The sequence below is a fragment of the Perognathus longimembris genome, chromosome 2, assembly GCF_023159225.1.
Source record: "Perognathus longimembris pacificus isolate PPM17 chromosome 2, ASM2315922v1, whole genome shotgun sequence".
NCBI classification, from domain to species: domain Eukaryota; kingdom Metazoa; phylum Chordata; class Mammalia; order Rodentia; family Heteromyidae; genus Perognathus; species Perognathus longimembris.
The window spans coordinates 138,859,686-138,876,964 of NC_063162.1; the positions used below are offsets into that span (position 1 = coordinate 138,859,686).

The window sequence follows — 17,279 nt, forward strand, 5'->3', positions numbered from 1 at the left end:
TTCCCTCTTTCCCTTCCTGTCTCCCTTCCCTCCCTCCTTTTTGCTTTATATATGTTGTTGGTCTTTCATTAGATGGTATTCATAATTGTTACATTTCTTTCTATATTAATATATATTTTTATGTCTCTTGTAATCCTTTTTTACTTGAAAATTTATTGTATTTTGTATTAGCACAACTAGTTCTGTTCTCTTTTTGTTACTATTTCCATAGAATATATTTTTCTGTTCTTTTACTTTCAGTTGTTTGTGCCTTCATAGCCAGCATAAAGCTGGCTTATGATACTTTAGTTCATTCTGCCAATCTGTGTTTTATAAATATAAATGGAAAATTAATCCATTTATACTTAAAGTTATTGCTGATAAGGAGTCTTCTGTCTTTGGGTGTTTATTTTCTATGTGCTTTTTAAAGCTTTCTGGATTCTCATCCAAGATTCCTTCTCTCTTTTGTATTTAGTTGTTTCTTTTTTTCTTTTTTATGTAGTGACACATTTAAATTCCCTCTTTATTTCCCTTTTACACATTCCATAGCTATTTTTCTTTGAGGATACCATAGGGATCAGACATTCTCTAACTGGAGCACTATCACTAGCACTAACTGGAATCTATCAGTTTAACTTCATTCAATATCATGCAAAATCTCTGTTCCGTTAATAGTAATGTCCCTATCCGTTTCTTGATGTCATAAAATTGCAGCACTGTATGTTATGTGCCCCAAATCATAAACTATTAATTCTTTTAAGTGCATTAATCCCTTAGATTATATGAAAACAAAATGTGACTTTACAAAGTAAAGTTAAAACAGAACTAGATTGTATTTATTGTATTTCATGGATATTTTTATCCTAATACACATACAAACAAAAAGTAAAGTTGCCATTTTAATTATTGACTTGTACCATTGTCAGTTTTTATTGAGAGCTTTCTTCATATATCTTCTAGTTGTAATCTAGTCTTCTGTTTCAACCATTAGAAATGCCTTGAGCATTTATTTCAGGGAAGATCTAGTGTCTTAGCTTGTATTCATCAGAGAATGTCTGAAAATTCTCTTCATGTTTGAATGACAAATTTGCAAGCCAGGATTTCAGGTAACTATTTCTTTTAGCACATTGCTTTAGCTCAGTCAAAAGTTTTTGATGAGAAATCTGTGGATAATATAATTCAGAATCCATATAAAAGATAAATTACTTTTCTTTTGCTGCTTTTAAGATTTTTCTCATCTTTTGAAAGTTTGATTATAATGTATCTTTGATTTCTTCTTACTTGGAGTTGTGAGTTTCTCAGATGTTCATAATATTTGGGAAATTTTTAGCCATTATTTATTTAAACGTGCTCTTTGCTCCTTTCTCATTTCTCTTGGACCTTCTTCAATTCATATGTTGTTCTGTAGACTTTTTATATTTCCTGTGTCGGTTTTTTTTTTTTTTTAAAGTCCTTTATGGGGCTTGAACTAAGGCCTGGGCACTGTCCCTGAACTTTTTTGCTCAAGGCTAACTAGCAATTTTCCACTTGAGTCACAGCTCTTCTTCTAGCCTTTTGGTGGTTAATTGAAGATGAGAATCTCATAGGCTTTCTTGTCTGGGCTGATTTTAAACCATGGTCCTCAGATCTCAGTCTCTGGAGTAGCTAGGATTACAGATAGATGTAAGCCACCAGTGCCAGCTCTAGCAAGGTTTTTTTTGTTTTTTTTTGTTTTTTTAACTTCGATTACTGTACTTTTCAGCTCCACAATTCTGTTTTGTCTTCTTTTTAGGTTTTGCTTTCTCTTTGTTGACATTGCCTTTTGTTTATCCATCATTTTCTTGACTTTCCACATTCTTTTAGTTGTTTGAGAATCCTTAATAGTTACTTTAAATAGTTGAAAATATTCATCATCAAGTGTTATTGCACAGTTTGTATTTAGTTTTTATTTGAATGAGTTATGCTTTCTGTTTTTTTTTTCTTGTTGTTGTTGAAAATTGGGCATTTGAATCTAGTAATTAGATGATACTGAAAATTAGATTCTCTTCCTTTACTAAGGTCGACTGCTTTTGGTCTCTCTTGTTATTTGTGTTACAGGTTCTCTGTCCCAAGGATCAGCCTGGGTATAATTTAGTGTCTTTTAAGTATTTTCTGTGCCTGTACCTTTCCATGGTTATGCATACAATCTCTTCCTCATTTTTCCTATACATGTAGACTTTACTTTCTAATGCTTTTCTTGAGATAGGGCTTCATTGTATAGATGAGTCTCATACATGGTATCCTCTTGCTTCAGCCTCCATAGTGGTGGAATTATAGTCATATGCCACTGTACCTGGCTTATATGTCATTTTTCAACATCTGTATGCCTAATGTATATGTATCGTGTAGTGGTAATGTAAACTAAGAAATGCATCCTTAGGTGATTTTGTTCTTGTATAAAAATCAGTATACTTAGACACACACATTGAGACTGCTGCCACATCATCAGGTAATACAATTTTATAGATGCACTGCCTTGTATGTAGTCTGCTGTTGACTAAAAACATTTGTGGCACATGTCAGTATTATGCTAGAGATACTGCCAGCCCATTTACTGCCTAGATAAGGAGAGATATTTGTGGTACTTTTTACTTTCCCTTCTTTCTACAATCTTCTTTAGGTACATTTTATGAGTTGGTAGTCCTCTCTGAGGAGGCTGAAAATGACCTACATGTCATTAGAAGTAGAAATTTTAAAGACTTTGTGTAGCAGTCTTACTCCATATACTAGGATATTCTTAATCTTCCCTAAGTGGCTTTCATAGCAGTTCCCTCGTACTGAACAGCAAAGAGTGGCTTACAGGGGCTGGGAATATGGCCTAGTGGCAAGAGTGCTTGCCTCGTATACATGAGGCCCTGGGTTCGGTTCCTCAGCACCACATATACAGAAAATGGCCAGAAGTGGTGCTGTGGCTCAAGTGGCAGAGTGCTAGCCTTGAGCAAAAAAAAAGCCAGGGACAGTGCTCAGGCCCTGAGTTCATGGCCTAGGACTGGCCAAAAAAAAAAAAAAAAGAGTGGCTTACAGCCCGTTTGAACTTACATCTATTAAAGAATTTTAGACCAGTACATGTTGTAAAAAACTTTCCTTTTGTGTTGAGGGATGTAGGGTGCGAGACAGACAGCTTTTAATGGTTAGGCTGTAGCTCCAGGCTTGTGCTCCCTTTTGCTTTTGTCTTCATCTAGCCATTTGTAAAATGAGAAAGTCATTTTTTAGGGTAATGATTTGTAACCTATGATTCTTTTGGCAACTGTGGAACTCCTAAATCTTTATACAGAGTTTCTCAGTATTTGGAAGGAAAATCTTATACTTCTGAGTAAAGCCTCATGTAACCAGCTAATCTCTCTCTCCAACTACCCTCAAGGATCAAGAGCCACTGTTTTAGGAAATTTTTACCTCCTATGATCAGATGTGTTGTCTGTGATTTAAAGATCTATGGATGCTTTTGACATGTAACATTACTTCTCAGATCATTTCCATGGATTATTAGCAAGCTCTTTGTGTAATAATACCCTCCTTCTCATGCTGCCACAGCCTTCCAGTTTCTGGAATTAGAGGCATGTGCCATCATACCCTGCCACATGTATGCTTAGAGAAAAATAGGAGGTGGTTCTTTTGACACTTATGAAATATCTCATCATTCCTTTTTCTCAAAGCTTTGTCACTTGCGCATAATGTTTTTGCCTGTATTTGTCTTCATTTTTTAACATTGATTATAATTTAAACACATTTTTCCAAATGCATTTATGATATATCTCACTCCAGCTGTTTGTCACTTCTAACCAATGACTGAGAACTGGAAGTAGGGCCTGGCTCTTTAGCATTCTATTGCATCACCATGGATAGCATCTTACAATCCATGGTGCTTAATAATACCAGTGGGCTTATCGCAAAGTCATTTGTCAGAAGCTAAGATCCTACCTCTTATTACTAATGGGTATGATTTGATGAATATGTATTTTTTATGACTCCTGTACAGTTATGATATAAATTAATTTAGCCCAAAAGTTTTTTAATTCCTGTAAGGCAGTAATCAAAGCATTGATTATTTATTAATTGGCTTGATTTTGAATTTTATGGTACAAAAATAATGTCTTCTTTATTTTGCAGTGAGGGAGATCAGTCTGCAGGATATCAAGGAGGACTTAGAATTGGATCCAGAGGAGAACAGCACCCTTTTTATGGGAATCCTTATCAAGGGGCTGGCCAAACTGAAGAAGATCCCAGAGACAGTTAAGGCAATCAAAGAGCGCTTGGAGCAGGAACTAAAGCAAATTGTGAAGCGGTCTACTACTCAGGTGGCAGACACTGGCTATCAGAGGGGAGAAAACCTCACTGTGGAGAACCAGCCAAGGTAGATGGGGTACAGTCTGGGTTTTTGAGAACTATTTATTGTTATTGAGCAAGGGCTTTACGGAGCAGATCTGAGTTGGTTATCTGTGAAAATAGTTTCTGTCTTATGGGGATGTATGCTTTAGACAAGATTAAATGATAATGGGGCTTGATAGAGTAACACCAGCATTCCAATGTATACATACATCTGTATACATTTTTGTTTATTATTGGTGCCTTCTTCAACTTCCATATGGGGATCATTTATGTCATGATCCAGAGAAGACAGGAAATGGTTCTAAGTTTGAACTTTGCTTTTGTTCTTTCATTGCCTAGTGCCTGGATTTCCGCAAAGACTTTTTGACTCCTTACTAATGAATACTCAAGAATTCTGCTTTACTATTTGCCCTGTTTCCTCAACTCCCTAGACGAATAGACTGAACTTTCACAGGGAAGTAGCATTACTATAATATATATTGAAAGTAAAACTCAAGGGCACAGATCAATACCTTTTTTGCAGATCTCATTACAGAACCCTTAAAAACACTGTGTCTTCCATAGGATTTGACCTCTTTTCTTCTGTCACCTTAGCCCCTTCTAAGATTCAAGAGTGAAAAATCCCAGCACTTGAAGTAGAAATTTTAGCTCTCTGCCCTAGGAAATACTAAATGATTCTTTGTGAGGAATGAGCAGCAGCCTGGATGTTGGTTGTCTTGTTTTTTGCATTTCCCCTCTTTAAGTTTAAGTCAGTATTTTAAAAAGCTTTTGTAGGCAGGATATATTATTAGGCACAAAACAGTGAGCAAGCTGTTTGCCTCAGCTTCTTCTCCGTAATAGAATCTTATTTTATAAAACTTTTAAATCTAAGAATTTTGGTCCCAAACCCTTTACTAGGAGATAAAATAAAATATCATCAAGGAAGCAAATACTTGGAGTGGGAGAGTCACTTCCTTATAAGATGGAAGATTAAATTCTTGTGCCAAGTTTTCCCATGATGGATTACTTTGAGCTAGTCTCTGATTGCTATCAAATGCCTTGAAATACTTCAGGAATTAGTGCCCTTTAGTTAATCACAGTCATTCCAAAATGATCACAGTGCTTGGCATCAAGACCATCACCACAACCACCACCGCCTTCATTGTCATTGTTCAGTACTGAGGATGGAACTCAGGGTCTCAATCTTGCTAAGTGATAACATTACCACTTGCGCTAAGACCTTACTGTTTTAGCGTTTAGTTTGTTTTTCAGATAGGGTCTCACTTTGGCCTGGGCTGGCTTCAAATGTTGATTCTCTTACCTCTCCTGCTATGTAGCTGGTTTAATACCTAATTGGCCACCAAGCCTTGTTTTTGAGACAGAGTCTCACTAATATTTGTTCAGGGGTCTTCAAACAGCTATCTTCATACCTGCATCTCCCAAGTAGCTAAGATTACAGATATGTAACACCATGTTATCGCTTTTATTCTTTAGCTACTTAGAGAATCTTTTGGTTTAATGTTTAAGTTTTTTTTTTGCCTTAAACAAAATTATAGGCAAGAATCGTATAACTTTCTACCCCATGGTGCATATTCCTTGTCCCTCTCTAATGAAATACTATAACACTAGCATGCCTCTCTAGGCAAGAGACCAGTACTGTAACTCTCTGTAAAAGTTTCATTGTTTATTATGCCTTGTTAACTATATTCTGGTTGTGTTGTGTTGCATTGCAGACCTTTTTCCATTTGTCTTTATGTAATGTATGTCATTTTACTAAAAAATCCTATCTTACTTTAATTCCTATGGAGGCAGAACACTTTCAGAATACTTAGCCAATTTTCAGAAAACACATTGGTGATCCACTTCTTTTTTGTTTATTTATACAAGTTATTTCAACATTTCTGTTCTTTCTTAGCTTATTGATGTCTATAAGCCCTCACATACTACTAAAAGGAACTCTTCAACAACCATTATCTTCAGCATGGCATTAGCATAATATGTACCTTGCTAATCTAACAGAATCACCTGCTACCCATTATTTCCCCACATGTGTTGGCAGTATCTTCAACATTTGATAGCAGATATGGTCTGCAGCCTATGTGGTTCAGAATCAGATCCTTTAATCATGCCTCCTAATGATCGATTCTTTTCCCTATTTAGTTCACATGTATTTTTATACCATTTTCTCGTGTGTGTGTGTGTGTTGAAGAAGCCAGATGAGACTGTAATATTTAACAAAGAAGAAAAACATGCAGAAGAGTTGTAAGCAAAAATTTATCTCAAAGTTGTGAAATCTTATCAAGAATACAGAAAAGAGAAGCATGTGGGGAAATGATTTGATATGGGGAAAGCAACTACTCCATCTATTTTAAAATGGTGTTTATATGTGAAGGCAAAACTCGATTGGATTGGGAGATGCTGAAGGCCTACTCCACTAAAATACTGTTGTCCTCAAGAGGGCAGAAAGAATTGAATAAGATGGAGTCATGGCTGCCAGGGAGCTCTTTGTCCCTATTGGAAAAAGACCATTTTGCAATGTTCATTGACCTTTATTTTAAAGAAGGAAGATTAAATGTCAGCTATGAAGGCAGAGAAAATTACATGTTTTGTGCTCACTGTGGTATGGAAGAAAGTTCATGGGAAAACTAGAAAAGACAAAATTTAACATTAAAAGTAGTATTTGTGGTTTTCTCTCTTTATCCCCATTTTACTGTGTGTTAAAGTATATTAAAACAAAACTTATTGTTTAATAATAAAGTTGTTCAAGTTATTTTAATCAGTGGAAATCATCAAAAACAAAAATACTTCTTGGAGGTCTGTCTACATGTCCATAAAACGAAATTTTGGTAGGGATATGGTGCTAATTGGATATTATTCTTTAAATTTCATTTTATGATAAGTATATGTATCTGTGTGTGTCTGGTTATTTCTTGACTGTTTCTAGAAAGGAAGAGAAGAGACAATCATTTTGCCTCATTTAACATTATAGCTCTAGAATCTAGCAGAGTGCCTTGCCTCTTATCCATACTTAATATTTGTTGGTGAGAGAATGAATTCTACATAGAGTATCATGGACCAGATACTGGACTAAAATGTCAAATAAATCAAACATGTTCTATGTTCTCATAGAATTTAAAGGGAAAAAAGCCTATGCAGACAACTCTGATAAATATTTTACTATAAACTATGGTTAGAGCTATAGAGAACAAACAAAGTCTACAACAAAAATATATGACCTTAGAGAGGTACCTTTTCTAAGTCTGAATAGATGGGCCTTAGGGATAGCTTTATACTAGCTATGGTTGAAAGGCGTTACTTATTTGATAACATTTAATATTTGTTCTTCTGGTTGTGTAGTTAGCATGATGTTAACATCCCAAATGTGAGAAAGCAAGTGGCTAGATTCTTATAATGCCATTTGCACAGTTTTTGCTGACTTCTGTGGTTAAGTGAGTTTTGATGTGTATTGCCAAGTGTACTCATGATACCATGTTTTCATGTCATGGATAAAGTTTGAAGGTGCCTATGTACCTCTGCCAATAGTTTTTTTTTTATATCAAATGTTTTTGTCTTTGTCTATCTGAGGGGTGAAACCTGGTATTTCCTACATTATTTACATTTGCATTTTTTATTACGAATTAGGTTAAGCTTTTAATTGTATAAAAATAATTTGTAGCTGCAATGTCTGCTTCATGTATGGCTATGTTGCTTCTAAAGATTCAGAATGAATAAAGAAACGGACAAAACAAGTCACAAAAAAAGACAATTTTCTGTTGAATAGAGTAGAGGTTTCAGAGTGGTTCATTATAACCTTTACTTTTTTGATGTTTGACACTTTCAATACTATAGTATCTAACTTTTTTTAACTGTTTATTTTCAAAACTTCAGTATATTTGTAGAACATCTTTATATGTTTGGAAAACAATTTTTGCAAGTTATTTTTACTGCTTCTCAATTTCTTTTGTTTGATGATATTTCTGGTCACATAGACATCTCTTTTTACTTTTAAAAGGCTATATTAATCAATGATTTTTTTATTGCTTTCTAGATTTTGTGTCAGATCTATATTTAAATTATGAATAAGCACTTCCACAGTTTTCTTTTAGTCTCATTCTTAGTACGGGAGCTTTGTGAGTGTGATGTTATGTGCGGGTAAACCCATGCTAAATTGAAAATGTCATACACCAAAAATGCATGTAATACATCTAAGCTACTGAACATCATAACTTAGAACACAGTATACTGGAGAGCATCAGTTGTGCTCCCGGTGTTTGGCTGATCACTACCACTCAGTCTGACAGGCCGTCATAGGCAGTTCAGGACAAGATCAAAATTCACAATCTGAAGTTAGGCCATTGAACACATATCACTTTCACACTGTAATGGAATAAGAAAGATAACAATATTCACTGGGTACCAGTGGCTCATGCCTGTATTCCTTGCTACTCAGGAGGCTGACACCTGAGGATCATGGTTCAAAGCCAGCCTGGGCAGGAAAGTCTCTGAGACTCTTATCTCCAATTAACCACCAGAAAAACAAAGTGGCACCGTGGCTTAAAGTGGTAGACTGCTAGCCTTGAGTTGAAGAGCTCAGGGACAGACAGCCCTCAGGCCCAGAGTTCAAGCTCCACGACCAATCAAAAAACAAAAAAAAGAAAGATAACAATATCACACCTTTGTTAAGTTGGGAAACCTTCTGTATTTACAGTAGTACTTCCTTAGCCACAAGGGATACCATGAACCCTGATGGATGCTTGAAAGTATGAAAAACCCTATGTATGTTACATACATTTGCTTTCCTACACACACATATTTATAATAAAGTTTAATTCATAAGTTAAAGATAATAAGGATTGACAATAAGAAGTAAGAAAATAGAATAGTTAGAAGAATATGCCATAAGGTATCTGAATGTAGTTGCCCTCTCAAACTCTTTTATAGTGTTTTTTTTTTCTTGTAATGTGAGATGACATGTAATGAGAAGAGTGACATAAATGATGTATGTAGTTGTGACATAGTACTAGGCTGTCTGTAAAGGTTACTTGACTACAAGTACACCATGCTAGTTGATCGGATAACTAAGGCAGCTACACAGTGACTAATGAGTGTTTTGTATATAGAGTATGTAGGCATAGGCAAAGAGATGATTTCATCATGCATTTTGAAATGGCGCTCCATTTAAATACTATACATTATTTTGGGAATTTTCTTTTAATATTTTAGGATTGCAGTTGAAAAATGAGCAACTGAAACTACAGAAAATAAAACCTTTAATCTTCACTAGATCTGGAATGGAAAGGAAGGCTCACATACTTTTGCTCAGATCTGACATTTCACTGTATTGTAATGGGCTGTTCCTCCCTTTTACTCTGCCACCTGTGTATCTGTCATGTAATTGATTGTCAGGAGTAGCTGCTTCTTGCTGAAATATTCTAATACGGAATCATTTACTTTCATTATAGTCATGGCTCTTTTCAAGGTTAATACTTGCCTCATTTCCCCAAACTTTCCTCCCCAGTTTTCTCACCCTATGAAGGCTCTAGGTTTTCAGAATTTTATTGAATTATTTCTCCTAAGATTTGAAAAAATATACTTACCAACATTAAAAAATGGTAACCTGGATGTCAGTAGAAGGTCACAATGATGTAATAGTGCATTTTTATAAAATAGTTATGTCTGGGAGGAAGTCTGAGGTTAATTTTGTAATGCAAGTATAGTAGCTGTGGAAAGAGAAAGAAGTGAAATATTTCCCATGATTTCTTTTGGACCTGTGGCTTGAGTCATGCTTCTGTTTCTTTTTCAAATAGGTGGTGTTCCCTTTCATCTTTTCTTTCTATATTAGTTACTCTTCTCCTAAATGTCTGAAATGTAGGGCTTGGTAGAAATTGGTCATTTCATTTTACAGAAAAGTCATTTAAGAGAAGCTTGGAAGCAAGGTCAGGCATTTGTCCTTGTGGTTTCTTGTAGCCATTCCCAAGCCCTGCATGTCGCACCTGGACATGCTTGGAATCAGGAAGGGCCTCTATGTAATTTAGATGAGTAGTTAATTCGAATCAAAGCAAGCGGGAAGCAAGTAAATTTAACTTCAGTGATTATGATTCCATTTGATTAAATCTCTACTTTTGATTACACATATCAGTGAGAACATGCTTTAAATACACCCGACTATTAAATATTGAAGGGTATGAATAGGGTGAACTAGGGACATACTGAAAAAATTCCACTGTTCTTTAAGTAGGCTATATCCCCCACAGCTTTACTGAAATATTTTTAAAACAAATGAAAGAAATTAATTCCTTTTCATATGGGACTTATTACTTACTCTAATTGTTAACTAAGGCACACACTTCATTACCATGGATGGTCCCAAGTTTATGTACTTTCTAGTAAGACTTAAACTAACTGACAGTAGCTTGAGAACATGGTAAATTAACAATATCAATAATGTTTACAGTTATTTTGTAAATATGAAATTTGACAGGTATCTCCTGGAATACATGCTGTTCTTTACTTATGGTCTCTAAATAAATAATGTTTCTAATGTTGCAGTATTTCATAACGTTTTGTTTTATATTTGATAAATCTGCTCTTGATTTGTTATTTTACATACAAGACCAGATTCAAATTAAAGATTGGGATAGTTAAGGAAATAATAAATAAAATCTATTTTACCATTTACTTATTTAGGTGGTCCCCTTCATACTTCATTTCCCTACTTGACAGATAGTGGGAACTGCTTCAGTTTTGGACATTTTTTTGTGTACTTGTTAGTGTCAGAATATAAAAGATACCATAAACTCAAACTGATATAGAATTTTCTAATCAAAAACAAACCACATTGTATTAAATGAAACTCTTGTCCTGGTGATGTGTAGGGGTGGTGTCAGGTCTGATGAAAGCATCTTCATTCATATCTTGAGTTATCTGAGCCCTTCTAGTTCATGGCCTTTGTTAAGATGTTATCAGACTGGATTGTGAATTTGTAAAGGGTTAGCTTTGTGTTTGTAGCCTGATTGAGGGTTGTGCCTAAGAATTTTATCAAAAGAATAAATACAAAACTGATGCAAAGAAGGTAATATTTTCATAAGATGAAGTATTCTCCTCCACCCCCAAAATCTCAGTATTATTTGTAGTGCAGTCTAGGACACACTACACCAATGTTACCTAAGAGATAGACATGTAGATTGTCCCCAGGGGACAAGCTCAGCTGACCCAGTATCTGCCATAGCAAACACGACATAGATGTTGCTGATTTCACTAGAATTTGTGAGTGAAGGACCATAGAACTCTGTGCTTTAGATGATTCTCGTGCATGTTACAGTTTTAGAACATTCTTTTTTTTTTTTATGAGTTCAAAATAACTTGTTATATTTTTTTTTAATTTTATACATTGTTGAACTCTCATTGTGCCTGGTTTATCATAGGTGTGTCTGGGAAGGAAGAAGCATTATGGACAGACTCTGCTATCAGTGGTTTCAGGCAGCCTCTAGGGGTCATGGAAAGAACCCCCTGAGGACACATGTATCTAGTTTGTTTGAGCTAACTGTTGCCACCTTTCAGCCTTAGCTCACTCACCATTAAGAGTGCAGTTGCTGGCAAAAGGCTGCACCAGAGCCCCAAGAGCCTGTGTCTTGGTAGCAGCAGCGCCCTGGTTTACCTGGGGGCTCCCCTCTCCGGAGGACTGCTGAGGTCATCTTGCCTCTTGCTCTCCTGGAGCTCTGTCCTAACTTTAGAACATTCTTTATAAGATCACAAAAATCAAAGTTTTGCAGTCTGCCTTCAGTATCTCACCTGAGTGAATCTCACTACAGGTAGAGGCATCATGATTAATCCCCAGATTTATCCAAGGAAATGAGAAAACTGAAATAATTTGATGGTTCACAAAGTGTGTTGCTGGTAGAATTAAGATTAAAAACAATCTCTTTATGCCATATAATTTTGCTATCCATTTATATTCAGATGATGTTTCTAACATTTCCTGGACCTAGTATTAGTTTTTCTCAGAAAAGGGAAGTATATGTACTGACATATATATTCTCTTCCCCATAACCTCCCTCTCCCACCCCCACCCCCATTGTTATCACTAGCAGTCCTCTTAGGATATAGCAAGTAATGGTAAAAATTGGGATTGAAACCACAGAGTAAATGGACCCTAACTAACTCACTTGAAACCCAAGTGTAGTTACCCACATAATTCCTCTAGAGGCCTTCTACATTTTCATACTAAGTAAGAACAATACATAATAATGTAATAAATATGCACATAAAATCTTTCCTTATATTTTTTAATGCTTTACTATGATGAACTACTGTTTTTGAAATAAATAAGAGAAAAGGCTTAAAAAAACAACAACACAGAACTTTGCTACATTCTTGGTGGGAATGTAAACTTGTTTAGCCACTCTGGAAAACATTATGGCGGTTTCTCAAAAGACTAAACATAGAGCTTCCCTATGACCCAGCAATCCCACTCCTGGGCATGCATCCAATAAAACACAAACAATGCCACACCAAAGCTACCAGTACAACCATGTTCATTGAAGCATTGTTTACCATAGCCAAGATATGGAATCAGCGCAGATGCCCCTCAGTGGACTAATGGATCAAGAAAATGTGGTAGAGATAGACAATGAAATTTTCCTCTTCCATCAGAAAGAATGTTATTTTACCATTTGTAAGGAAATGGAAAGACTGGAAAAAAATTATACTAAGAAAAGTAAGCCAGACTCAAAGAAACTTAGCTTGCATGATTTCCCTCATTTGTGGTAACAAGAATATGCCTATATGTCTAAAAGTAAACACACTGGATGGTTTAAAAAAAATACAATACATGGCTGGGGATATGGCCTAGTGGTAAAGTGCTCACCTCGTATACATGAAACCCTGGGTTTGATTCCTCAGCACCACATATATAGAAAAAGCCGGAAGAGGCGTTGTGGCTCAAGTGGTAGAGTGCTAGCCTTGAGCAGAAAGAAGCCAGGGACAGTGCTCAGGCCCTGAGTTCAAGCCCCAGGACTGGAAAGACACAAAACAAAGCAAAAAATACAATACATTGGGACATGATAAATTATACAGGTTGCTAGACATTCACACAGTGAGACCCCAGGAGGATATTCTTAGAAGTGGATCACAAAGACTATGTGCATATCATATATAAATATTTTTTGGAATGAACTCCAAGAAATGGAAACAAGAGAGTTTTGTTGTTGTTGCTGCTGTTTTTGTAGACTTTGCCTTTTTCTTGTTTGTTTGTCTTTGGGAGGGTAAGGGGTAACAGAAAAGGTGGGACAAAGTGTAAACAAATACAGCAGTGGTACTCCCTAGACAGAATGTGGAGAGTGAACTATACAACTTGAGGGTGGGATAGGAGGGAAAAACTGGAAGAGAGTGAAAGAGAGGGTGACGGGGTTCCAAAAAATGCACTCATTACCTTACTGTAACCCCTCAGTACATCACCTCTACAACACAATAAAATTCATCTACAAAAACATAAACAAATACCACGAATACTTTTAATCTGTAGAAAGAAAACCTATTTTTTTGTTTAATTTTAGGCACTGATTGTCAAGATCATAATTACAAGTTCATTTGAGGTCAGATCACTACTCCTGACATGACAGGGAGGGAAGTAATGCAGGAAAGAAGTGACTAGAACTGGTCCCCATTCAATGTTCTTGTTATTTTTACTGTGTTTTACTCTGTATTCCTAATAATTTTTTTCCTGTTCTTTTCATAGTGCAGATGGGAGAATTAGTCAGCAGTCTTCAAATAGGAACTTCTTTTTATATGAAGCTGATTATTAATAAGTGGTGTAAGTTATCTCTTTCCCTTGAAAGCAGGTTTTCGATAACCTTGAAGATGAAAGGAGGTTTGTGCCCTGTTCGAAATGAAAGATATTAGCTCAGCTGAGCTTATTAAGAAAATATGTATGTTAGACACAAGCAGATGAAACTAAGACTATTTTGGTATAATTGCAAATTGATTTTTGTTTTGTTTTGTTTTTGGCCAGTGCTGGGGCTTGAACTGAGGGCCCGAGCACTGTCCCTAGCTTCTTTTTGCTCACTTGAGCCACAGTGCCACTTCTGGCCTTTTCTGTTTATGTGGTGCAAGGCAAGCACACTACTGCTAAGACATATTCCGAGCCCTGATCAATTTCTTTTTTCATGTAAAGAAAAAATGTAAACTCAATCAGTACTTTGTTACCTTTTAGGGCATGTTTTGTGGATATTTTCTTTGTTTGTCAATGGGAAAATATAGAACTCTGATATTAAGGTCTCATCAGACAAGTAGTAGAAGTGATTTTTACCTTGTGTTGTCTTTGCTTCATGACCAAGTAAAGCAGTTTCTTGGCTCTAACCCTGGGTTTTCCAGCCAAAAGACTAATTTAAAGTTTCCTGGATGCTAACTTTAGAACCAAATAATCCTAGCTCACCTTAAATATTGAACATTTTTTCACAGCTTGATGATGTAGCTTTATATACCATGGGTACTTCTCTTTTTTCTTTCTTTTTTTTTGCCAGTCCTCGGGACTGGACTCAGGGCCTGAGCACTGTCCCTGGCTTCTTTTTGCTCAAGGCTAGCAGTCTGCCACTTGAGCCACAGCACCATTTCTGGCCTTTTCTATGTATGTGGTGCTGAGGAATCGAACCCAGGGCTTCATGTATACAAGGCAAGCACTCTTGCCATTAGGCCATATTTTCAGCCCCCATGGGTACTTCTTGACTTGTGCAGATAACCACTCCTTAACTTGTCTTTCATAGCCATTCCTTTTTCATGGTGGCCTTTCAAGATGGGCATTTACAGGGATGGCTGCAGACAGAAAGTTAGAAGTAGGAGAGTAAATTACATTTTATTTATTTTTTAAAGAAGACTTTAAAAAAGTCTACCAGGTAATTGTATGTGTGTGTTTAAAGGAAAAAAATTCTTATTAAAAAATTTTTATTGTCAAACTGATATACAGAGCGGTTACACTTTCATACGTTAGGCATTGGATACATTTCTTGTACTGTTTGTTACCTCCTCCCTCATTCCCCCCGCCCCCCAAAAATTCTTTCTTTACATTGCTATTTTTGTTTTTTCACATAGAATAGATTTTATTGCAATATTACTAATGATAGTTCTGAAAGTGTTTCTCTTTCAGGTTGTAACTGTCCTCCCCTATGTTCTCTTGTTCAGGTTGATAATGTTTCTTGTTAAAGAGCATAGTTTTGTTTTTTTTTTTTTTCTTATGGATTTCTAGAAGTTGAGAGAAGTAGTTCTGTTTGTACTCTTTCCTGCCTTTATTTCCCTGGAATTGCAGAGTTTTGATATATCTCTAACCTTCTTCTCTGGAATTTGTTTGCTAATACCCCTATAAGGGATATTCTCAAATATTTTCTCTTCTTGTTTCTGAGCTTCAGTTTTGTTGTCCATAAAATGGGGAGAAGGGTAATATCTCCCTTATAGAGTTGCCCTGAGGATCTAATGAGCTAATCCAAAGAAAGGACTTTTAACACAGCACTTGGCATGTTGTGTGTCATTGGTGACCGTTATTACCACACATTATTGCTGTTCTTGTTTATCATAATAATCATCATCATCTCTTTTCATTTCACTTTCTTAGGGATGTTTACATAATCATAGCTTTAGTTCACAGCAAAGACCCTAGGTTGGTATCCTGAATCTTGGACTTTATACAAATTAGTCTTATTCATGCACCCAGTTGCCCATAAAACTTTGATTGATTTCTGCATTCTTCGCATTGGTCCACATGTTGGCAGAGAAGTGTGGTTACAAAGAAACATAAAATAGGGAACGATTGTCTTTGCCTTTTGGCCCAGGAGGCTATGCTTTATGTTTATCTCTTATCTAAGTTTTATCTCTTGTCTAAGATCCTTTTAATCATCTGTTTTCCTTTGAAAGGAAAGACTATAGAGTATACCTTGGGAATGTATTTGGGTTATATGGGACAGAAACTCAAATCCTACTAAGTTATAAGGAGAGGGTTTCAATTTATTTTTGTTGGAATGACATAGTACATTGTGAAGTACAAGCAGACCTTTACTAAACAAGTTTGGAAGGACAGAGACAAGTGGGCCTGGGAACAATCTGGAGACTCACTTTTCCCATTAAAGATACAGAAATCTACTTAGTATGCCAAGTTCTTGCTTATGACCTTCACAATCACTTTGAGCCTGGGAAATTGTGATTGAGGAACCTGGGATTTGGAGAAGTCCCATGCCATATTGGAAGTTCCATGGCTGTTTAGCAGACACCTGGCATTCAAATCTATGCTTCTCACGCCTGTGCATTCAACACTGGCTGGCACTCGTAACCATTGCAAATCTCAGGATTAGCTGTATCGTGTCTTACTGTGTACTAGTAGTTTTCTGACTTGAGAAATAGCCTAAAAGAGGAGTATATGTGTGTGTTTTTTCCTGAAGGATATAAATTGCACTTAATTGATATTCAAACATTAAGTTTCTTAGGCCTGTTCCTGTAACAGGCCTTTCCTAATTCAAGTCAGCTTAAAGAATCATCAGGTAATTTAATCATCTTGCCTGCTTATTGTCTTTTAGATCAGTGGCATAAACCTTGATCCACACTGGATTTAGGCAGCTGAGCTCACTGCAAAATAATGTCCCACATTTTCTTTCTTAGTATTCTTTCTTAGTGGCTGTGGGATAGTGTTTTCAGTGATACTTCGTATATTCATTTCATCCTCAATGTCTAAAGCTGAAGGCAAACTCTTGTTTTCCTAATCCTGTGTGGGCAGTGGAAGAGTGCCTATGAATATTGATGACATATTTCAGCTTATTTCTAGTAGCTTTAATTGGGCCAGACTGATACAGATTTATGTCCTGTTTATGTGGGTGATTCCTAATCTCTTTTGTTCTTTGATGCATTACAGAAACATTTTACTCTTTCTTTCCCTGTTTTCAAAAGTGCACATGCTGAGCACCCATGTGCCTTTGATTGACTTTGGCTTCGTTTTCCTT

General features: G+C 36.1%; 1 protein-coding gene across 3 annotated transcripts in view; it reads left to right on the plus strand.

Moving 5' to 3' along the window:
• Exoc4 (exocyst complex component 4) overlaps positions 1 to 17,279 on the plus strand; it is a 669,227-nt gene that overhangs the window by 97,917 nt on the left and 554,031 nt on the right. For all 3 annotated transcript variants that reach the window (XM_048340247.1, XM_048340248.1, XM_048340249.1), the window contains exon 6: positions 4,105 to 4,348. In XM_048340247.1, coding sequence (XP_048196204.1) covers positions 4,105 to 4,348 — 244 coding nt within the window. The remainder of the gene's footprint in view (positions 1 to 4,104; positions 4,349 to 17,279) is intronic.